At 40.8% G+C, this 23,629-nt stretch overlaps 2 protein-coding genes across 3 annotated transcripts; both read left to right on the forward strand.

The window, feature by feature from the left end:
• Positions 1–1,629: 1,629 nt before the first annotated feature.
• LOC102526686 (zinc finger protein 280A) lies at positions 1,630–3,316 on the forward strand. Its single transcript, XM_031670257.2, has one exon. The coding sequence runs from the start codon at positions 1,630–1,632 to the stop codon at positions 3,286–3,288; it is 1,659 nt and encodes a 552-aa protein (XP_031526117.2). The 3' UTR covers positions 3,289–3,316.
• A 5,028-nt stretch (positions 3,317–8,344) lies between these two features.
• Positions 8,345–21,071, forward strand: ZNF280B (zinc finger protein 280B). Of its 2 annotated transcripts, none has more exons than XM_072953129.1 (3): positions 8,345–8,483; positions 9,235–9,293; positions 19,103–21,071. In XM_072953129.1, exon 3 carries the CDS (start codon positions 19,188–19,190, stop codon positions 20,808–20,810), a length of 1,623 nt encoding a protein of 540 aa, XP_072809230.1. In that variant the 5' UTR covers positions 8,345–8,483; positions 9,235–9,293; positions 19,103–19,187; the 3' UTR covers positions 20,811–21,071. The 2 variants fall into 2 exon arrangements, with proteins under 2 accessions (XP_072809230.1, XP_072809229.1); XM_072953128.1 differs by having other exon boundaries at positions 19,118–21,071.
• Positions 21,072–23,629: the final 2,558 nt, after the last annotated feature.

Here is a 23,629-nt window from a genome sequence, read left to right on the forward strand (position 1 = left end):
TCCTCCGCAGGTACCCAAAACCATGGATGCTCGAGTCCCTTATATAAAATGGCAGTCTTTGCATATAACTTCACACATCCTCCTGCATGCTTTAAATCATCTCTAGATCCCTTATAATACCTAATACAAAGTCAATGTACGTAAATAGTTGTAAGTATCGTGTAAATGCTTTGTATATAGTTGCCAACGCCAGGCAAATTGCTTTTTGGAACTTTTTGGTATTTAAAAAAATGTATATTTTTTTTGATCCGTGTACAAGGTCCAGTGTCTTCCAGACTCATAGAGCTTGGGGTGAACACAGTGGAGGGAGGGAGGGGCACCCAGGCAGATAGCCTAGGGCTCTTTTGGACATTTTATGTTTGCGGGCGTTTCCGAGTGTGATTGGAGACCTACGAGCAACAGAGTGCTTGCTAGCTTTCCTGCAGAGTTTACCAGGAGCCCTGGGGCTGCCCTGGGGAGTTAGGCAGAAGTTGGGGGGAGGGGTGCAATAGAATATTTAAAATGATCGTGCCACTTAACGGTTTGACCCTGTTTACTCATGGGTAAAATAAGTTGTTCATAGTTATCTCGGTGTTTCATAGGGTGATTAAACAAGACAATACTTTTGTCTTTTTTTTTTAAATAGAGGTACTGGCAATTGAACCCATGACCTCATGCATGCTAAGCACATACTCTACCACTGAGCTATACCCAGCCCCTAATAATTTTGTCTTTTGAAATAAATACAATAGCTCCCCCCTTATCCACGGGGGATATGTTCCAAGACCCTCAGTGGACATCTGTAGCTGCGGATACTATCAAACCCTATACACACATGTTTTTTCCTATGCAAACATACCTATAATACAGCTAAATGTATCAGGAAGATTAACAACAGTAACTAACAATAAAAGAGAACAATTATAACAACATAATGTAATAAAAGTTATGTGAATGCAGTCTCTATCTCAAAAATCTTACTGTAGTGATTTAATATTTTTTCCATCTTAACTAAGCATTTGTGCACTGTGGCCATGACTTTTGCAGTTTGAGGTGTGACAGCAAAACCAGCATAGATTTCTTTTTCCTTCAATTTCACCAAGAGATGATTCGATCATACCATAGACATGAGCAACCTCAGCATACAATCTTTTCTCTTTCCTTATCAAGCCAAGAACTTTTACATTTTCACTTAAAGTAGGCACTTGATGGATTCCCTTCGGCACATCTGAAATGCCAGCATCACTCTGCTTGTGCCTTGGGGCCATTATTAAGTAAAATAATGGTGACTTGAACTCAAGCCCTGAGATATGTCAACAGTTGATCTGACAACCGAGTGGCTAACTAATGAGTGGGATGTGGAGGGACTAAGGGAGGATTCCTATCCCAGGACGGGGCAGCACAGCACGAGATTTCATCATCCTACTCAGAATAGCATATGATTTAAAACTTAGGAGTTATTTAATTCTGGAATTTTCCATTTAATATTTTTGGTCAATAATCAAGAGCTAACAGAAACCACAGAAAGGGACACTGCAGACAAGGTGGGGATGACTGTACTGACCATGTCGTGTGGTTGCCTTTAGGTGGTAGCTGACCAAAAGAAAGCACTGGAAGAAGGGACCACTGGGAGCAAAAAGCAGTTGTAAGATGGCGCATCTCTTCCGGGGTGAGGAAACATATGCAGCAGAGGCACTGAAGGAGAAGATCAGAGACTCACGGCCCCGGGACGGGGACAGGGACGATGCTGAGGTGATCTTTGTTGGAATGGAGCATGTCAAGGACGATGCTGAAATCCTCTGTGTCCGAGTGATTTCCAGTTCAAAACCGGTCATTTCTAACATTTTGAACAGAGTGACCAAAGACTCACATTCCAGAAGAAAGAAAGGCCATGTGGCGCAAGGTCCTGCTTGCACACTGCAGCCTGCAAATCGTGTGACCCTGACGTCAAAGGCAGTGGCCGTCTCTTCAGCTTCTCTATCTGAATGGGGAGAAATAGACAGTCATACTGGTTCTGAGCCTCTGTCTAAACCTGACTGTCACAACAGCTCACTGCCAGGCATGCTCCCTGAGTCTTCAGATTTGCTTTCTCCGTGGTCTCATTGTCTACATGGAGCTGCACACCCCACAGGAGGCAAGTATGAAAGTCCTCGTGATTTAAAGCGACTTTCAGCTTCAGATGGAAATATAAACAGTGGGAATCCCAAAAGACTGAAACTTGGCGATGGATTCCCAGGGGCACATTCCTCAGCTGCGGCCCTGCCAAGCCTCTCTCCCACAAAGAATATGAGTACGGCCTCAGAAGGTGTCCCAACCCCATCGAGCCATGCGCAGGGTGGGCCATCATTTCCGTGGGCTCATGCAACTGACAAAGCGCATTTCAATCTTATAGATCCAGATGGAGCATGTAGCTTGGAAAAGCTGGAAAAAACAGACTTTTCAAGCCAATCAAGTCAAAACGAGACTGTGGATCCCAAGAAAGGAAGTCTGATCATGTTACTTGATGACTTTTACTACGGACAGCACACCGGAGACGGGCAGCCAGAACAGAAGACTCACACGACCTTTAAATGCCCCAGCTGCTTGAAAGTTCTAAAAAATGTCAAGTTTATGACTCACATGAGGAATCATCTGGAACTTGAGAAGCAGAGATGTGATGGCTGGGAAATCCACACCACCTGCCAGCACTGTCACCGCCAGTCTCCGACTCCCTTCCAGCTGCAGTGTCACATTGAAAGTGTCCATACTGCCCAGGAGCCCTCCGTGGTCTGTAAAATTTGTGAATTGTCCTTCGAAACCGATCAGGTTCTCTTACAGCACATGAAGGACAATCACAAGCCTGGCGAAATGCCCTACGAGTGTCCAGTTTGCAGTTACAGATCGTCAGCCTTTGCGGATGTGGAAGCACATTTCAGAACATGCCATGAAAACACTAAGAATTTGCTTTGTCTGTTTTGCCTCAAAATTTTCAAAGTGGTGACGTCCTACGTGAATCACAGTTGGAGGCACTGGAACAAGAGGGTCTATCGGTGTTCCAAGTGCCGGTTACAGTTTTTGACTTTCAAGGAGAAAACGGAGCACCAAACCAAGAATCACCAACCAGTTAAGAAGCCAGAGCAACTGGAAGGGTTGCCTCCTGAAACAGAAGTCGTGATCCGAACTTCAGTTCAACCAGGATCCAGAAGGGCAGCATCCATTGTCGTGAGCAACACTGACCCCCAACTGTCACCTGCAAAAGCTGAAAAGGAGATGGCGACAAACAGGAGATATTCCAGACGCATTGCGGCCAGGGCTCTGGCTGAAAATTAAGTCCTATCTCCAGGAATTCTGAAAGGCTGAACTGAGGCTGGGCTAGCTGTATGCCCTGGCTCAGAGATGCCAGCAAGTGATGTCCCCCCGTTGGGCTTTACAGTGACTGGGATTCTACCTTCGCCATCACTCTACTGTCATGTACAAGTCCCCATGCTCTTTCCTAGTCACCTTGTCCTCCCCAAAGTAACCACTGCTCTGACCACCAGAGATTAGTTCTTCCTGTTTCTGAGATTTAAGTAAATGGAATAACACAGTAGATTTTTTTTTTTGGTCTTTGTTTTCCTTTAAATAAATAAGATACATTCTTGTTGTGTGTGGCTGTAGCACATTTTTTTCATACTTGGGTAAAATTTTCTTGAATGAATATGACACAGTTTTATATACCAATTTTACCACTCCTGGACTTTGAGGCTTATAATTCTGCCATTTTGAATAACGCTGCTCTGAGCTTCTGCGTGTCTTTTGGTAGACAAATGTGGGAATTCCTCTGGGGTATCTGCATCTGCATCTCTATATCTAGACACTGATCTAGATACAGCTAGATTCTCGATCTATATATATAGGTATGAGAAGTTCTGAAATAGCATAGACTTAGTTTTTTAGTGTAGATACTGCCAAACACTTTTTTCAAAGTGATTAAAACAATTTGTATTTCCACCAACAATATTAGGATTTCCATGTTTACAGATCCAACACTTGGTACAGTCAGTCTTGCATTATGTAACCGAGGAGGACCCTGCAGGATCTTCCCAGGGACAGATGACCCCCCCATTCCCTGTGTCCCCTGCCTCTTGTTTATAGAAAAGCTTTAGCTTCCTAGGCCTTCCCTGAGTTCCAAAGAGCAAATTTAATCAGAGGAGAAAATGCAGACGCAAAAGAAAACAGTCAAGCAAGACAAAACAATAATAGTTTATCTGTAAAACAAAGTCAAGAACCTTTAGTTCCCCCTCAAGGGCTAGAGACACCATCCTGAGCCATATCCTTGAGTTGTTTTGCAGATGCTAAAACCCCCACCAGGTGGAAGAAGTTAACTGCATGCTGAGCACCAGCATGTAGACCCCAGACTGGTTGGAACCAGAAGGTTGATGATGTTGCCTCCTGGAATACAACCTGATTATCTCACCACCAACCAATCATAAGAATTGTGCATGAGCTGATTACATACCCTGCAACCCTCTCCCCAACATTGTCTTTAAAAACCCTTTTCTGAAATCCATCAGGGGAGTTCAAGTCTTTTGGGCACAAAGTGCCTGTTCTCCCTCCTTGGTCTTGTTTTGGACACCTTGCAAGAAACTCTACTTTCCTTCACCACAACATGGTGTCAGTGGATTGGCTTTACTACGTGTGCGTGGGCTAGCGGACCCAAGTTTGGTTCAGTAACAATTAGTACCATTCTGTTAAAGTTGTAGTGGAGTCACATTCTAGGTTCATTTGCATTTCCCTGATGAATAATGATTTTGATAAATTTTTTTCATATGCTTATTGGCCACTCAAATATTATCATCTTTTATTAAGTGCCTATTCAAATCTTGCCTCCCTTCCCCTTAAAAACTAGACTCTGTCAACTGGGAATGGCATAAGGAAACTGCTGAGGCACTGAAAATGTCCCATATCTTGACCTGGATTGTGGTTTCATGGGTGCATATATGTATATCAAGATTGGTGCTTCATTTAATAAGTTGTCTGCTGAGGACATATTCCTCCTAGGTATTCTTCTAGAAGTTCGACTGTTTAGCCTTTCACATTTAGATCTGATCTATCTCAAATTTATTGTTTTATTTATGATGTGATAAATCAAGGTATCAAAGTTAACTTTTTCAGATGAATATTCAAATCAACCAGTGCCATTTACTAAAAAGAACACTATATATAGGGTTATACAGTGGAACTGTACTGTGGAGGAAACTATAAACGATAGACGACTGTCTACGTACTTTTGGACTCCATTCCATTCCAGTTCTCTAGCCTTCTGCTAATGCCACAATTATTACAGCTCTTAATTATTGTGGCTCTGCCTGAGTTGTGTGATGGTTAATTTTATCAGCTTGATTGGGGTAAGGGATGCTCAGAGCTAGTGAAACATTATTTCTGGGTGTGTCTGTGAGGGTGTTTTCAGAAGAGATTAGCATTAGAATCAGTACACTGAGTAAACGAGATAAACCCAATCCCCAGTCTGTTGAGAGCCCTAAGAGAACACACGGAAAGGAAAAGCAAGTTTTCTCTCTCTTTTTCTGAGATGGGACATTCATTTCCCTTTCCTTAGATGTCAGAGTTCCTGGTTCTTGGGCCTTTTGACTTGGACTGAATTATATCACTGGTTTTCTTGGTTTTGCAGCCTGGAGAGGGCAGATTGTGGGACATCTCAGCCTCCATAACCCTTTAAGTCAATTCCTGAAACAAACCTCCTCGTGTTTTCCCTCTGTATCCTATTAGTTCTGTTTCTCTGGAGAATCCTGACTAATACAGCCATCTGGGAGCTTAAGTTCTCCAGCTTTGGTGTTCAAAATCGTCTTGGCTACTCAAGGTTTTTTGTTACAGTGTTTATAATGGACATTCTGTCTTGTTCTCAAGCTCATGTACAACAGTTCATCAATTGTGATGTTGGCTGTAGGGCTTTTTGTAACTACCCACTGATCGCAGGAAAACTGAGCTACAAATCAATAACAGAAAGATAAGTAAGAAAAAAACCCCCAAAGTTTGAAATGAAGCAGTATAATTCTAAACAGGGCTGGGACTGGAGGAAGGATTACCAGGAGCCCAAGATGCCAAAGTGCCAACCTTGCATTTTCACAAGCTTCTTTAATGCTGTGGTCTAGGCTCATCCTAGTTCTGGGTCTGGTTCTAAATAACTTGTAGCTCCTATGAGAAATCACTATGGGAAAAAAAATTTAGAATTGAATGGTAATTGAAAACAGCAACATTTATGAGACAGCGAAAGTTGTCCTTAGAAGAAATTCATATGTTTAAGTGCATTATGTTTGAAAAGAAGAAAGGATGGAAGGACAATGATCTAAGTCAGTGCTTTCCAAGGAAGTTTCTGCAGTGATGGAAATGTTCCATATCTGCTCTGTCCAGTATGCCACATGTGTCTACAGAGCTGTTGAAATGTAACTAGTAGGACTGAGGCACTAATTTTTTAATTTTATCTAATTCCTTTGATTTAAAATTAAAATTTAAAGCAAGAAGAAACAGATCTTCTTTATAAATGAATTCCAACTAATTCGTGTTCTCAATAACTTGTGTATCTCAGATACTAACCCCTTCAATGAGGTTCTATGCCCCTCCCTAAGTGTAGGCTGGGATTGGTGACTTTTTCCCCAAGGATAGAATATGGCAGGGGGAGAAAAGTAACTTTGTAGCAGAGAAACTGAGTCACAATGATAGTACATATCCCGGATGGGAAGTGGGAATATGAGAAAGATACATTACCTCTGCAGTTTAGTTTAAAAACCTATAAACCCCAGTGTAATGGGAAGAATCACATCAAACTCAAATTGAGGGTCTTTCTGCAAACTATCTGACCTTTAAGGACTTCTGAAAATTGTCAAAAGTCATGAGAAATAAGGAAAGTTGAAGGCACTGCCGCAGACTGGAGTAAGCTAAGGAGACGCTATGACTAAATGCAATTCGGTACCCTTTATGGGAATCTGGAACAGAAAAAGTACATTTGTGGGAAAACTAGTGAAATTTGAATAAAGCCTGGAGTTTAGTTAATGGCAACTTACTGAAAGATACTGGAGTAACTGCGAGGCCTAAACGAGGTTATTTCACATACATACATGTTAGACATTGCACATATTTTCTCTACATTATACCCTCTCCATTTTGATTATGGTATATTTCACTGGACAGAAGTCTTCAAATGCAAAGGATCAATAATAGTTAGACTGTGTGATCTGACCATAATGCAACAAAATGAGAAATTGATAAAGAAACAACTTTAAAAATCCCATAGATCTGGAAAATAAATACCATGTTAATATATAATCCTTGTTTTAAGAAGAGAATCACTAGGGAAATTAGGATATACTTGGAATTGAATGATAATGAACATTATTATGCAAAAATTGTGGGACACAGTTAAATTGGTACTTTAGTAAATCAAGGTAAATTTATAGCATTAGACACCAGAGAAATAAAAGTTACAAGTAAGTGTTCTAGGCATTTATCTAAAAAAGTTGTAAAGAAGAACAACAGAACAAACCTATAGAGATAAGAAGGAAGAAAATCAAGAATGGAAAATTAATATACTATAAATGAAAACAGCATTATAAATTAACAAAACCAAAACCGATTAAAAAAAAACGATTACTAACAGACTTTCAACAGAACAAGGCACTTAAAAAAGTTTCTGTAAAAGGCCAGATATAAGTACCTTATTAGGCTTAGCGAAAAAGATCTCTGGCCATTGATCAACTCTGCAGCCACAGACAATAACTAAAGGAACAGGCACGTCTCTGTTCTAATAAAATTTTATTTAAGGACTCTGAAAACTGGATTTCGTATAATTTTCACATCACAAAATAATAATTCTCCTTGTGTTTTTTTCCCCAGTCATTAAAAAATGTAAAGCTAATGTTTAGCTCGTTTCATGCTGTACAAGAACACGTGGCAACACACACACACACACACACACACACACACACACACACACACGAACACGTGGCGGGCTGGACTGGATTGACCCCAAATGCAAATCCAAGAGGAAGGGCTTCAAGACCCAGTTGTGGGGTCAGGTTCCTTAAGCAAGCGGCAGGCAGCAGCTAGTGCTTTTAAGGGAAAGGGACTTCACCTGAGGGTTCTGAGAGCTGGACTGCAGGTGGGCAAACTCCTGATGGGCTGGGAGCCCGCCCTCAGCCCTGAACCGGGCCAGCTGAGAAACCTTGACAGCCCAAGACCCTTGAGACTCCGGTAGTTCATCAGTCTGACTCCACCCCCAGCGGTTGCCACCAGGGGCGTCAGTGCGCGCATGCGCCCAAACCGGCCTCGCGGCCAATCGGATCGCAGCGCCCGACCTCGCGCCCGCACCTGGCAGCCAATCACAGGTGGCAGCGGGCGCGCGGGCGGGGGCGTCGGCGGCGTCGGCGGCGCCCGGGGCCTGAGGAGGCGTCGTCGCCTCGGGCTTCGCCGGGGGAGCGCCTCGGGGCCGGTAGCGGCGCCGGCCGCTCCCTCACCGCTGCTGACGGGAACCGGTAAGGACGTGGGCGTGGAGCGGCCGGGTCGGCCCCCGAGGGGAGAGGTGCGGGCTTCGCGGGTCCCCACACCGCGCCCGGCCTAGCAGCGCCGGGGCGGCCTGTCCAGGGCGGCGGGCCCTCAGGAGGGAACGTGGAGTCCGCGGCCCGCGGATCCTGAGACCCTTTCATGTCTTCCCTCCCCGAATGTGGGCTGGCGCCGCTCCCCATCAGCCTCCCTCCCTCAGGTGTGGGAGGAGCTGGCCTCAGACAAGGCCCCGTCGGGCCTTGCGGCCCCGCCGAGGCCTCTGGAGTGTCGCTTAATACATTAAAACAACAGAGACAAGAACTCACAGCAGTTTTGTGACCCGAGCCCGGCCCAATTCTGGAATCCGTAGGCCCCGGAGCTGTGAGGCGGTCGCAGCACTTAAAAATCGGTTTACTGGCCCCTCTCCCTCGCCACTGCGCCGTCTGTTTTCCTGGTTCCTGTGCGTCTTCCCCCGCCCACCCCGACCGAGCCCCCCAGGCGCGCGGTGTCCGGGCTCTGGGTGTGGGCAGTGAGCATAGGGGGTGGTTATTTACTGAGAGAGGGAAGGTTGGAGGAACAGGTTTTGGGGAGAGGAATCCAAGGAGGCTTCATAGCTTGAAGTCTACTCTGGTCGAGCGTGCGATGCTTGATAAACATCCCGGTGGCGGAATAGGTAGGCGGCGGGGTATAAAATATTCCCGGGACGCGTGACTCACCTGCTCCTCCTCTCTGGTTGTCCCTAAGGTGTGGCCTGCTGCCTGGAAAGTGTCAGGTGCTCAGAAGTTCTCCAGCGCGCGCCTGAGGTAAGGCGAGAGCCGTCTTTATAATAAGGACCAACGTTGTGTCTTTTGTCCCTTCGGTTTTTCTCTTGTGCTCTCCTGGGCCAAGACCTGGCTGTTAAGACAGTGTTCTCCCGAGTGGGTATGATGAATTCAGGCCAGCCATGGATTTATAATTCTGGAGCCTTCTAAACTGCGTCCTTAAAAAGGGGGGAGGGGGGAATGGTGGTGGTATTTTTTCACCCACTGTCTTGAAAGGAAAAAAAAAGTAAGAGCGTAAGAGTGCCTTAGATTTTAAGCTGTGCAAAGGTGACTTTTTACCCGGTTGTGCAGCTAAAAGGGATTGATAGACACATCTTAACTTTTCACCTAATGTATTAAAATAATACGGTGGTTCACTTAGGGTAGGTGTGTTTTGGTTAAACGTGATTACGTGGGATTAGTTTGTTCTGTTCTGTTCTTCTAAATGGAGGTACTGGGGATTGAACCCAGGATCTGGTGCTTGCTAAGCAGGTGCTCCATCACTGTGCTGTACCCTGACCCAGTTTGTTCATTTCTTTACCCTTTTCCTTAAGAGCCTTATTTCATGAAGTAATTGAATGTGACTGGATAGGGGAGGCCATCTGAATTCATTTCATGCTAGTAGGCACGATTGTGGGTAGCTCTGTGCCCAGCAACTTTTGATCGCAGCTCATAGCATAGTTACTTATCTGTTACTGTGTAACACGGCGTCTCAAAACTTCATAGCTTGAAAAAAACAAATGTTTATTATCTCGTGGTCTAGAATCCAGGAGTGGCTTAGCCGGGTGGTTTTGCCTCAGGGCCTCTCCTGAGGCTGTAGTCAGGCTTTTCGCCTGGATCCTCAGTCTCTGAAGACTTGACTTTAGTTGGATGATCAGTATCTAAACTCACTCCCTTGTCTCTTACTAAGGGGCCTCAGTTTCTCACTCTGTGGGCCTCTCCATGGGGCTGCTCATGTCATGGCAGCTGGCTCCCCCTACCCCTGTCACCCCTAAGCGAGTCATTCTGGGGAGAACCTGCACCCAAGATGAAGTGCAGAGTGTTCTTCAGAAGTTACATACCATCACTTGTGCTGTGGTCAGCAGAAGTGGTCAGTTGTGATAGTGCTGGGGAGGGAACACAGAAGAGTGTGAGTACCAGGAGGCGGGATTCTTTTGGGGACATCTTGGAGGCTGGCTACCATACCCATGTGTCCACCATTCCACCCCTTCTTATGATCTGAGGTCTGTTACTATGAGTGAATTATTTGAATTTAAACTAAAGCCAGAACTGCTCCTTGTGTACTGGATCCAATTAGTTCTTGTTTGTTCAAGGACATTCTAGCAGATCTCTTAGTCCTGGGTTAACTTTTCTGTTTCTCCTGATTGTTCCTATCAGCAAACAGACTTATTGTGATGTCACCTCTCATTAAAAATCCATCTTTTGGTGGCATATCCCCTCTCTGCTTTTTTGATATTTGCTTGTTGTTACAGGAAAGTGTCTCCAGAGTTGGCCATATTTGCTATTTTAAATTCTCCTGTTTTCCTTTAAATCCACTCTTGTCAAGGTCACCGATAAATTCCACAGTTTTTAACTCAGTAGTCGGTTTTTAGTTTTTATTGTATTTGATCAATTGGCAGCATTTATCAGAGTAGTTCATTTCCTCTTTGGATAGTCACATTGTTTTGAAATAGATCTCTAGACCTTTTCATCTTACAAAACTGAAACTCAATACCCATCCCATTAAACAACAAACTCCTCTTTTCTCTCTCCCTCTAGGCCCTAGTATCCACCATTCTGCTTCCTTTTTTTTCTTTCTTTTTTTTCCCCTTTCTTTCTTTTCTATTGCTTTAACTACTTTAGATATGTCGTATAAGTGGAATCATACGGTATTTGTCTTTTTTATGACTGGCTTATTTCATTTGCATTATGTCTTCAAGGATCATGCATGTTGTAGCATGTGGCAGCATTTCCTTTTTTATGGCTAAATAACATTCTGTTGTACGTATATATTACATTTTAAAAAATCATTCATCAGTTGATGGATGTTTAGATTGCTTCCAATTCTTGATTATTGAAATAGTGCTGCTGTGAGCATGGATGTGTAAATATCTCTTTAAGGCCCCACTTTCATTTCTTTGGGATTTATATCTAGAAGTGTAATTGCTGGATCATATGGCTCTGTTCTTAATTTTTTAAGGAGCCTCTATACTCTTTTCCATAGTAGTTGATCCATTTTACAATCCATCTGTAGCATACAAAGATCCACTTTCTGCACATGCTTGCCAACAGTTGTTCTTTTCTTTTTCTTTCTCTCTTTTTTTTTTTTTTTGACAATACTCATCCTAATGGGAGTTAGGTGATCTATTATTGTGGTTTAGATTCACATTTCTCTGATGATTAGTATGTTGAACATCTATTCATATGCTTGCTGGTCATTTTATATCATGTTTAGATAAATATCTATTCATGTCCTTTGCCCATTTTGTTTTTGAGTTTGTCTTTTTATTCTGTTATAACAGATCTTTATATATTCCTTTACATATATGTTATTATTTATGATACATGTGTTGTCCCTTAAAACATATATATGTATCATATACCTATGTGTTCCTAGTCACATATGATTTTAAAATGTTTTTCTTTCATTCTGTGGGTTATCTTTTTTACTTTCATGATGGTGACCTTTGAAGGACAAAAATTCTTGATTTGAAAAATTTTTGTAATTTTTTCCTTTGTCTTTTTTTTTTTGGTGTCTTCTCTAAGAAACCATTTACTCCAATTTTCTTTAAATAATTTTTTTAGTTTTAACTCTTATGTTTAGTTCCACAATGATTTCGAGTTTTTTTTTATATATGATGTGAGCAGGGATCCAACTTCATTCTTTTGCTTGTGGATCTCCAGCATTTGTTGAAAAGACTTCTCTGTTCCCCACAGATTGTTTTGATCATCTTGCTGAAAATCAGTTCACCATTAATGCATGGATTTCTTTCTGGACTCTGAATTCTGTCCCATTGCTCTGTTTCCATCCTTATGCCAGTACCACATTACTTGATTATTGTAGCTTTGTAGTAAGTTTTGAAATCAGAAAAGTATGAACGTTTCAGTTTTCTTTTTCAAGAATGTTTTGGCTCTTCTGTGTTCCTTGCCTTTCCATTTGGGTTTCAATTCTGTGAGAAGGCTAGCTGAGATTTTGACAGATCAATTGTGAGAGTCATGCCATTTTAACAGTACTGAATCTTCTGACGCATGAGTGTGCAATGTCCTTAGATTTATTTAAGTCTTCTTTAATTGCTTTAACAGTGTATTCAGTATAATGCAGTGTTTTCAGTATTAAAAAGTCTTGCATTTCTTTTGCTAACTGTATTCCTGTATTCTTTTCAGTGTTAATGTAAATGTAAGTGTTTACTTAATTTCATTTTCAGAACATTTATTAGCACTGTATAGAAATGTAATTGATTTTTTTGCATTGATTGTGTATTCTGCAACCTTGTTATTAGTTCTAGTACTTGTTTTATTGATCCTTCAGCATTTTACATATACAAAATCACGTCATGTCCAATATAGTTTTACTCCTTTCTTTTCATTCCAAATGCTCCTTTCTTTTTTAAACTGCTTTTTTCTTGCCTGATTGCACTGATATATATTGAATCAGAGTGGTAGAAGTAGACATCCCTGTCTTGTACCTAGTCTTAGAGGAAAAGCTTCCAGTCTTTCAAGATAAGTGTGATGCTAGCTGTGAGTCTTTTACAAATACGCTTTGTTTGATTAAGAAAGTTTCCTTCTGGAGGGGTGGGAGTATAGCTCAGTGGTTAAGTGCATGCTTAGCATGTGTGAGGTCCCGGGTTCAATACCTAGCACCTCTTATTAAATTAAAAAAAAGAAGGAAAGAAAAAAAATTTTTTTCCTTCTGTTCCTAATTGTTAAGTGTTTTTCCCCACAGTCTTGAAAAGGTATTACATTTAGTCAAATGCTTTTTCTGCAGGCAGGTATGTTTTTTGTCCTTTATTATATTAAAGTGTATAATATTTATTGATATTTGTAGAATGAACTAACTTTCCATACCTCCATAAATCTCACCTGGTCATGGTGTATAATTTTTTTAATACGTTGTTAGATTTTGTTTGTTAGTATTTTGTTGAGGAATCTGGCCTCTATATTCATAAGGGATATTGGTCTATAGTTTTGTGTGTATGTGATGTCTTTGTCTGATTTTGGTATCAGAGTAGTACTGGCCTAATAGAATGAGCTGGAACATTTTCTCTCCTCTTCTAGTTTTTGGAAGAGTTGATAAAGGGCTGGCGTTAATTTTTCTTTAATCATTTTGATAGAATTAACCAGGGTAGTCATCTGATCTTGGGTTTCCCTTTTGGAAATTTTTTTGATTACTAATTCAGTGTCTTTACTTGTTTTGGATCTATTCATATTCTGTTTTTGTTTTTGTTTCCTTGAGTCAATTTGATAGTTTGTGTCTTTCTAGGAATTTGTCCATTTCATCTAGGTTATCTAATTTGTTGGAGTAGAATTGTTCATAGTATTTCCTTAATTGTTTTTTGTATTACCTTTCTGTGTGGTTGGTAGTAATATATTTTATTTTGAAAAATAATATATTGAGGTGAAGCTTACATAAATCAATAATTTTTAAGTGAACAATTCAGTGGCATTTGAAATGTTCACGATGTTTCATATCTGCCTCTGTCTAGTTCCAAAACATCCCCATCATTTCAGGGTTAAACTCTTTACCTATTAAGCAGTTTCTCTCCATTTCCCCTCTTCCTTATGCTGGCAACCACTAGTCTATGCCTAGATTCTGTAGATTTATCTACTCTGGATATTTCCTGTAGATGAAATCATACAATGTGTGACCTTCTCTGTCTTGCTTCTTTAGCTCACTTTGCGTGTTTTCAGGGTTTATCCAGGTGGTAGCATATATCAATATTTCATTGCTTTTTTACTTGAATGTAAATTTAAAACTTTTTTATTGAGGTGCAATGATTCAGTATTTGTATGTGTTGTGAAAAGATCCCCACAATAAGTATAGTTAACATCTATCACCATATGTAGTTACATTTTTTATTTTTTGCATGTGATGAGAGGTTTTAAGATGTACTCTTGGTGATTTTCAAATATGTGATACAGTATTATTATAGTCACCATGTTGTGCATGACATCTCCATGATTTATTTATTTTATAGCTGGAACTTTGGACCTTTTGATCCCCTTCACTGATTTTGCCCACTTCCCCAATCCCCTGCCTGTGGCAGCCACCAGTCTGTTCTCCCTATGAGCTTGTTTTTTTATTTGTTTGTTTGTTTGTTTAAGTTCCACATGTAAGTGAGATCATACAGTATTTGTCTTTCTCTTCCTTATTTCACTTAGCATAATGCCCTCAGGGTGTGTTCATGTTGTTGCAAATGGCAAGATTTCATTCTTTCTTAAGGCTGAATAAAATAGTCCATCGTGTATATATACCACATTTTCTTTACCCATTCATCTATCATTGGTCACTTAGGTTGTTTCCATTTCTTGGCTGTTGTAAATAGAGCTGCAGTCCTGCAGTGAACATGGGAGTGCCTTCATACCTTTTATGGTTGGATAATGTTCTGTTGTGTGTGTATACCAGTTTATCCTTGCATCCATTGATGGGCATTTGTGTTATTTTCACCTTTCGGTTATTGTGAATAGTGCTGCCATAAACATGCATGCACATTACACATACTTACTTGAGTACCTGTTTTCAGTTCTTCTGGGTATATACATAGAAGTGGACTTATGTGGTCATGTGATAATTCTGTGTTTAACTTTTTAAGGACTTGCCAAACTGTTTTCCACAAAAATCTTGATTTTTACAAGCCTTTGATTAATTTTCAGGATCTAAAAAACTTGATTTTGACAATTTTTGCTGGTGTTTTCTTTGTTTTTATGAAGGAATGGATATTGTAGTTTCCTTATTCCATTATTTCCTCTAACAGCACCTTGTTGCTGGCATTTAACAAATTGACATTGTCATGGTTTTTGGTTTTTTTAGTTGTCTTTTTTTGTAGTCCTCCACAACCTCTCTTTAAATCATTCACCAGTCACCTGATACTTCTAAACCCTTTTCAAATTCTCAGTGTTAGGGAGAGAACTTGCCTCTGAATTAATGGGCCACTTTTAGGTTGAACTCCCACCCTACTCATATCTCCTTTGTGGATTCTTCTGACTAAAATGCTGCTCTGCTCTCGGGAGGAAAGGAAGGAAAAGGGAAAGTGGCTGAATTTCTCTCTGACCTGGGAGAAGATCCCATGTAGTACTCTAGCCACACTGTTCTGAGAAAAGGCTTCCACAAACTATTGGTCCCCGTGATGAGACCTGGCCACAGTCATCCTCCTGAATCCCAGGATTGCAGGGCTCTCACATTCGCTATAACAGTACACCTCAGTAGCCCTCCGGACTTGAAGAAAATTGATTATTTCGCAAGTATGAGCATTTCCTACCATTTTCCTCACCCTACCTTCATTTGCTGAATTATTTTTATCTCCTTCTGGATAATTATTTTCCTTTAATGAATATTTGAGTGCTTATTGTATGCCAGGAGTGTGCTTGGCACTTGGGAGAAATCAGACAAAACAGTAAACAAAACAGACATAAACAAACTGAAAAACAGAACAGAACTTCTTCTGTGGAAGAAACTAACATTCAGGGGAGGAAGAAAGTCAATATAATAAATACGTCATTCTTTTGTGAAATACAAGGTGATGTTATGAAATTAGAAAGAATGTCATAGAGCAGGGTCATAGGATTGAATGTTGGATAAGTAGGAGTGTTATAATTTTAGATAAAGTGATCAGAGTGAGTCTCTTGGAATAGGTAGGTTTGGACATGGACTTGAAGGAGATAGAAGTAGCATCTGCAAGACAAGCATTTCAGGTGGAGACTGAAGGGAGCAGCAAAGAAGCTGGACTGGAGTGAATGACTGTTAGACTAGAGACAGAAGAGGTCAGAGAGGCAGTAGCAAGAGTGCAGATTGTGGTGACGTTCTGTAAGTCCTTACCTTTTCTCTCAGTCCATTCTGTACGGATAGTCTTGTTTTTTTTTTTTTGGACAAAGAACAATCCTGGTTTAATAGTTGTTCCCCTCCTAGACCACACTCCTTTACCTTCTTGAGCTTATTTATGGAAAAAAAATTGTTAAAAATATTTATGAAAAAGTCATTTTTGTTTTGCTTAGTTGCCCTGGGATGGAATGCAGATGTTTACGGCAGTGTTAAGGATCCTGTTAAGCTCCAGTTTCCCCTATGGATCTGTGTTTAATGGGCATTAAATTCTAAGGCAGCAAGTGTGTTGGGTTAGTGGAGTAGAGGGAAGGAGGATTGTTGGGGAAGGGACTTGAATGCTCTGGTAGGGAGAAAGTAAGGGGGTTGGGACAAGAATTCAGAGGAGCAGTAGTGGGGTGACAAGAGTCAGGGGCAAGGAAGGATGGTGAGGGTAGGTACTAAGAGGAGTATTAGTGGCATAATCTCAGGAGGTTAACTCAAGAGGGACTGATGCTTGAAAAAGCTGCTGTGTGGCTGTTAGAAAACCCATTTAAAGGGCCATTGTTTAAACACACAAGGATAACCTGGAAGATAGGTCATCACCCACTGTCCTTTCAGCTTTCTTTGGAGTGAAACCTCATTGGCTCCTCCCACAGCCCTTGGCACTTCCTAGGTGGGACATATGAGTGATTTTTGAGGACTCATCCCTTAGATCTAGTAGGTCTTGACATGTCCAACCTCCCCACTCTGATATCTCAAGATTCTGGTAAATGGTAGAAAATAAGGATACTAGCAGATAAGTGATAAGAAAATTCCTGTGGTCTGTTGTTCTAGATGAACTCATTCCTTAACTTATTTGCTTTATGTCTGATTCTTTCTGTACTCTTAACTTTTCATCTTGAATGATAGTTTGGATGAAAAGTTAATCAGTATGGTCAACAGCTAAAAATTCTTCTAAGATCAGTTGGGTGAAAATCCAGCAATGTTATTGGAACCTAGTTTATTTTTTTTTAAACAATCGACATTTATTCCCCATACTTTTGAAGGCTGTAAAAGTCCAAGATTAAGGTGGTGGCTGATTTGGTTCCCCAGGCTGGTTATTCCACCTTCCTGCTGTGTCCTCACCTGTGGGAGCTGTGAGAGATGGAGAAGTAGGCTCTGTGATGCCTCTTCTTGGCATGACTCTTTCAGTCATGAGGGCCTTCATGACCTTATCTAAACCTAATTACCCTCAAAGGCCCCGTCTTCTAATACCATCACTTTGGGGGTAGGGGTTCAACATAAGAATTCTGGCACGGACAGAGTTCTCAGAGTAGATTGATGAACACATGAAATTAATGGAGCACTATCTGCTCTACAAATAGAGGTTCTTGTTAATGAGAGTTACTATTTATTAATTCATTTAACAAATTCTGTGTTTGTTGAGCTCCTGTGCTGTGCTAAGCACTTTGTGCTGATGATACAGCAGTCAACAAGACAATTCCTGCCCTTGGAGTTAACATTTTACTGGATAGACAATAGAAAATAATCAAGATAAATGATGTTTATAACATATTAGATGACGTTAAAGACTTGAAGGTGGAAGAGAAGGGAAGAGATATCGGGAATGTGAATTAGAGGTTAGCTGGAATATTTGAGAACTCTCTGAGGAGGAGGCTTGGAATAGAACCCTGAAGGTTGTGAGAGGCCAGCCATGGAGGTATCTGAATGATGGTCATTCATGTTAGAGGAACAGCAAATACAAGGGCTCTAAGAAGGGTAAAGTGTTTAGTTTTTAAAAAATAGCAAATTGGTAGTGTGGTTAGAATGAAGTAGATGGGGGAGGGGAGTATGAGGTAATAACAGGACAGTATGTAAGGTTAGAAGTGTGGTCTTACAGTCATTGGAAGGATGTGACATTTTACTAAGTGAACCAGAAAGGCATCGGAGGGTTTGAGCTGAGAAGTGGTATAATCTAATTTGTTTGAATAGCATCACTTTGCCTGCCATGTGGAGAAGAGTCAGAGGTGGAGTGAGGGACAAAGCACTGTTGGATTTAAGTTTAGTGGGGAAGTCAGGATGAATTAGAGGGAGAAATTTAGTAGACATCAGTGAATGGATTATAATTAAGTCTTGAGATTATCAAGAGAGTTCATTCTCAATTTGCTAGGCCTGTGCTAAGCACTTGACATGGAGTTACACTGTTTGTTGGCCATATGTAGGTACTTCTACTCTGTTCTTTGAATTTGATGCTTTTTTCTATATTAATATTTATGAAATTAGTTTGCGTGACTTAATTGAGATATGTGCATTTAATATAAATTTTATTCCAATTCTACTGCAAAACATGCCACCATTGAATAGGTGATGCTTTTTAAAAAGAGCTGTTACCTTAAGTCTAAGAAAAAAGAATTTTTGTCTTTAAGATGCAGAAACACATTTAAAAGTTGTAAATTTTCCAAAGAAGATGCAACTGGTGTGTGGCTGACTTAGAACTCCAGCTTAATCTTCTCTGACTCCAAAGCCCATGTTTCTAAACACTACGCAATGGTGCCTTTGTAAAAATATTTGTCCTTTACACATATGATTTTGCCTAGTCATTAGTTGCTGGAGTGTCTTTCTTTTTTTTTTTTTTCCAATAGAAGAGATCTTAATTTGCATATGGCAAAGCTGTGATTCTAGAATTGCATAGACTTGTAATCATGTGTTTTAAGTTTTCATTTATCCTCTTTGACTTTCAGTGTCCTTACCTGTAAAATAAGGATGTTTATAACCTCCCTAGAGTTTTGGAGAAAATTAGATAAGATACTGAATTTTTCTGTAATTAACTGATGTGTAGTGTGTTTGTACTTAGGTGGCAGTTTATATAAAGGAAGCACCGGGACTTGTGGCCACACCTTTCAAGAACAAAAAAAATTTAGAAAATGGAGCCACCATGTATGTTGTGTGAGGAAGAACAAGAGCCAGAACCACAGAAAAGCATAGAAGAAACCAAACCAGTAGATGATGAAGATGCTGAGCTGATCTTTGTTGGGGTGGAGCATGTAAATGAAGATGCTGAGCTGATCTTTGTTGGGATGACTTCAAATTCAAAGCCAGTCGTTTCAAACATATTGAACAGAGTTACCCCAGGTTCATGTTCAAGAAGAAAAAAATACGGTCACTTCAGAAAAGATAATGCTAAGAAATTGCGGCCTGTAAGTCATGTGACACCTACATCAGAAGCAGTGACTGTCTTGCCAGTTTCTGACTCTGAATCAAGATCAACAGATAGTCCTGTTATTATTGAGCCTTTGTCTAAACCTGATTATAAAAATAATTCACCACAAGTCGTGCCTAATAGCTCTTTAGAGTTACATTCTCCTTTGATCGCATGCACAAGTTCATTGCAGCATCCAGTAGGAACAGCACTTTCTGCAGGAGGTATGAATAAAAGTCCTCGAGTATCAGGGCAGCTTTCCACTTCTGAAACAAGTAGCACAAATCCCAAAAGGCCTAAACTCAGTGATGGAATCATAGGGGGACATTCTTTAGCTTTGTCCCCTTCAGGTATCTTTCATACAGTGACTACTCAGCAAAGCACATCCTCAAACAACGTTCATGACTCATTAAGCCATGTTCAGAATGGAGAAGCTTTTCCAAAGGACAGTGACCATTGCAAGCCTGTAAGTCCTTTTAGGGAAAATGGACTGCCAAAAACAGACTTTTTGAGCCTAGCAAGTCAAAACAAGATTGTTGAGCCCACGAAAGGAAATCTGATTGTATTACTTGATGACTTTTACTACGGACAGCACACTGGAGACGGGCAGCCGGAACAGAAGACTCACACGACCTTTAAATGCCCCAGCTGCTTGAAAGTTCTAAAAAATGTCAAGTTTATGAACCACATGAAGCACCATTTAGAACTTGAGAAGCAGAAAGGTGACAGCTGGAAAAACCACACCACCTGCCAGCACTGTCACCGCCAGTTTCCTACTCCCTTCCAGCTGCAGTGTCACATTGAAAGTGTCCACACTGCCCAGGAGCCCTCTGTGGTCTGTAAAATTTGTGAATTGTCCTTCGAAACCGATCAGGTTCTCTTACAGCACATGAAGGACAATCACAAGCCTGGCGAAATGCCCTATGTGTGTCAGGTTTGCAGTTACAGATCGTCAGCCTTTGTGGATGTGGAAGCACATTTCAGAACATGCCATGAAAACACTAAGAATTTGCTTTGCCCTTTTTGTCTCAAAATTTTCAAAACTGCAACACCATACATGTGTCATTATAGAGGACACTGGGAAAAGATAATTCACCAGTGTTCCAAATGCCGACTACAGTTTTTAACTTTCAAGGAGAAAATGGAGCACAAGACCCAGTGTCATCAAATGTTTAAGAAACCGAAGCAACTAGAAGGATTGCCTCCTGAAACAAAAGTTGTCATTCAAGTGTCACTGGGACCCCTTCAGCCAGGATCAGTGGAAGTGGCGTCTGTTACTGTGAGCACATCTGATTCTGAACCATCACCCCCCAGATCTAAAAGTAGAATTCCAAAAAAGCCCTGTTAATTATACTTTCAGTAAATCTGAAGCAAGTATTGCAACCATAGAAACAAAAAATCCAAAACATAACATTATTCAAAAGCATCAAATACGGTGAAACCAATGGATCATTTATGAATTTTTTTTAATTCATGAAATACAATGTTGTTTGATCTTAATTTTGAGATGTTATTTTAAAATATATTACCTGGTTTTCATATAACTGATTTACCACATAAAAGATGTTTGTGTATGTGTACATGAGAGAAAGAAAAAAGTGAAAACCTATTTATTATTTTGGTATTTCATGCTATTTGTAATTTTGAAAGCTCTTCTATATATATAGAATCTGTAGAATTTTTTTTAACAACTGAAGTTTATTTTCAGCTTTTTCCATGCCTTGAAGATTTCAGTATTAACTATAGCCAGAGTGGAATGGCTTTGTCATGGTGTGGTCCTGTGTGCTGCTGAACTCCCAAAAGTGCCTCTGTTGTGCTGACCTGAGATTGCCTGGCTCTGAGAGCCTGGGTGTGGAAAAGCTGGGGGAGAAGCTGCTGCATCAATGGGGCCCAGAAACTGGGAGTTTAGTCAGTGGAGAGCAGTGACTCCTTGTCCCAGTTGAGGAAGAGGCATACATTTACCTCAGACTTGGAGCCAAAGCAGAAGGAACACTGTCTCAAGAGTATCTTTACTTAGTCCAGAACATCCCAGGAAGCCAAACCATTAAAGTAAAATGCCTGTGTTTGGTGAGGGGACCCTGCAGGCATCAAGCAGGTGCTGTGTATCATTGGCTTCAGATGGAGAAGCAGAGATAATAGAATGGAGCCTGGTGCCAGTGGACCTCCTGTTGAGTGATCAGAAGGGGAATTTGATTTGGTCCCTCCTCCCTCCCTCCTGGGTGGTCTTTAGTCAGAATGAACTAGCCACATCTGTTTCAGCCACAGCAGTAAAGGAAGTAAAGGTTCCCATGGAGAAGAAGCCCTGACATCCATAGTTAGAGCTGCCCTGGACCCATAGTTTTAACTGAAAAGGGCCAAACACATGGAATCTGTCCAGTTTATGAACTGGGCTAAAATTAGTTCTCTTATCCTTAATCTGGAATAGGGTTGTCCAAGAACAGTAGTACAGTGGATAAAAATAGCCCAGGGTGAACAAACCCATTATAAGGCTTTTCCTTATATTTTTCCATGTATATGTATCTTACTCTAATTGAACATGTGAAGTTTGCAGTTTTGTATCTGCCTAGGACATGAATGTTATTACAGTTAATAGTTATTCTCTTATGTGTATAATTTCCCATTTTATCGAACTAATACTGAGTTTGGGTCTTGACATACTCAATGTGCAAAATGTCTCATGTCAATAATTATCAGATCTTAGGGTTACTATTCATCATCTACTCTATCCAGCTATCTAATCCATGACTATACTATGGGGGAACCTCTTTCCCTGCCACCTCCAAGGCCTCTTTCTCAGAGCTGTGGAGTGCCCTCTGAAAATTGGTTCCTGTACGTCAGCAGCCTTGGCTGCCTCCGTAGGTTCCTAGAGTTGAGTCTCCGTAGGCGTGTTTTAGTGCCATCTCTTCTTGCTCCACCTCCAACCCAGGTGCCCAGCAGCCTCTGCACCACTCAAGGAATCTGGGATCCTGGCTGTAGACTTGTGCCAGGAGAAATCTCTCCTTTTTTCTCTTGCTTTCTCCTCTTTAAAGGTACTTTATCTCTCCCCACTCCTTTCTTCCCTCCTCAGTCTAGTTAGATTCTCTAAGCTTTCACAAAATGCTGAGAAGTTATGATCATCAAGGGGTTAGCATCCCTCTTAGCACTGAGGAAGAAGGACTACAGATAACAAAGTTGTTGTGTTTTGTCCATTTGTACATAATTTCCAGAGTGTATTTATTTGCTCAGTGCTTAATGATTGATTTGCACTTTGAATGTTTCACTAGGCCTTTCCAGTTAGTTTGCTTGGGCCAAGGCACTTTGCTAAAATTTCAGCTTGAACCCCTTTCTTTAGGTGTAGAAAGAGTATGTTTGTGTGTGTGTGTGTGTGTGTGTGTGTATGTGTTCTAGTCTTAGGTGGAAACTTTTGTGTATAAATAGATGTGCAGACTTTTGCATACTTATCTCCCTTATTCTGTTTCTATGATAAAAATATGAAATGTTTTAGTTCTATGTTTTTGTGGTTGCTTAGTATTATTAACACTGTTACTGTTTGCTCTTTCACTACAGTGTGCTCCTAAGGAGTACAAGTAGTTATTTATTGCCAACTAAGGTTCCAGTGGTATGGCCCCCGACTACCTCCTCTCTACATTCTCCCATGCTACTCTACCATTTTCCCCACCGCGCACTGTTTTTGATACACTGGCCTTGCTTTTCAAGCAAATCCCATTTCTCCCAATCCAAAGACTTCGCAACTGCTGTTCTCCTTAGAATGCTCTTCCTCTGGGCCTGCATGGCTTGCTACCTCGCTTAGTTGTTTGACACTTCCTTCCTTTGGTTTATCGAGCTTCACCAATGTTGTTAAAATCACACAATGAAATCTCTGCCCTCACTTTCTTTTTCCCTCCTCCTCCTCCTTAAAGGCACTTTAAGTCTCTGCACTCTTCTCTCTCCAGTCTGGTTAAATTTCCTAAGTTTTCATAAAAAGCTGGAAAGAGATAATCATCAAGGCTTTGCTTTTAAGGGCTTTGCTTCTCTCTTAGAATTGAGTTAGCTTGAATCAGTTTCTGTGCCTGCAACCAGAAGACAATGAATAGTGAGTTGAATTCTTTCAGGAGCTTTCTCTGTTTTTCTATTGATACCTCTATATATTTTTAAGGCAATGTCACTTTGTTTTGTTTACAAATATAT

Source organism: Vicugna pacos, chromosome 32 (assembly GCF_048564905.1).
Source record: "Vicugna pacos chromosome 32, VicPac4, whole genome shotgun sequence".
Classification (NCBI taxonomy): Eukaryota; Metazoa; Chordata; class Mammalia; order Artiodactyla; family Camelidae; genus Vicugna; species Vicugna pacos.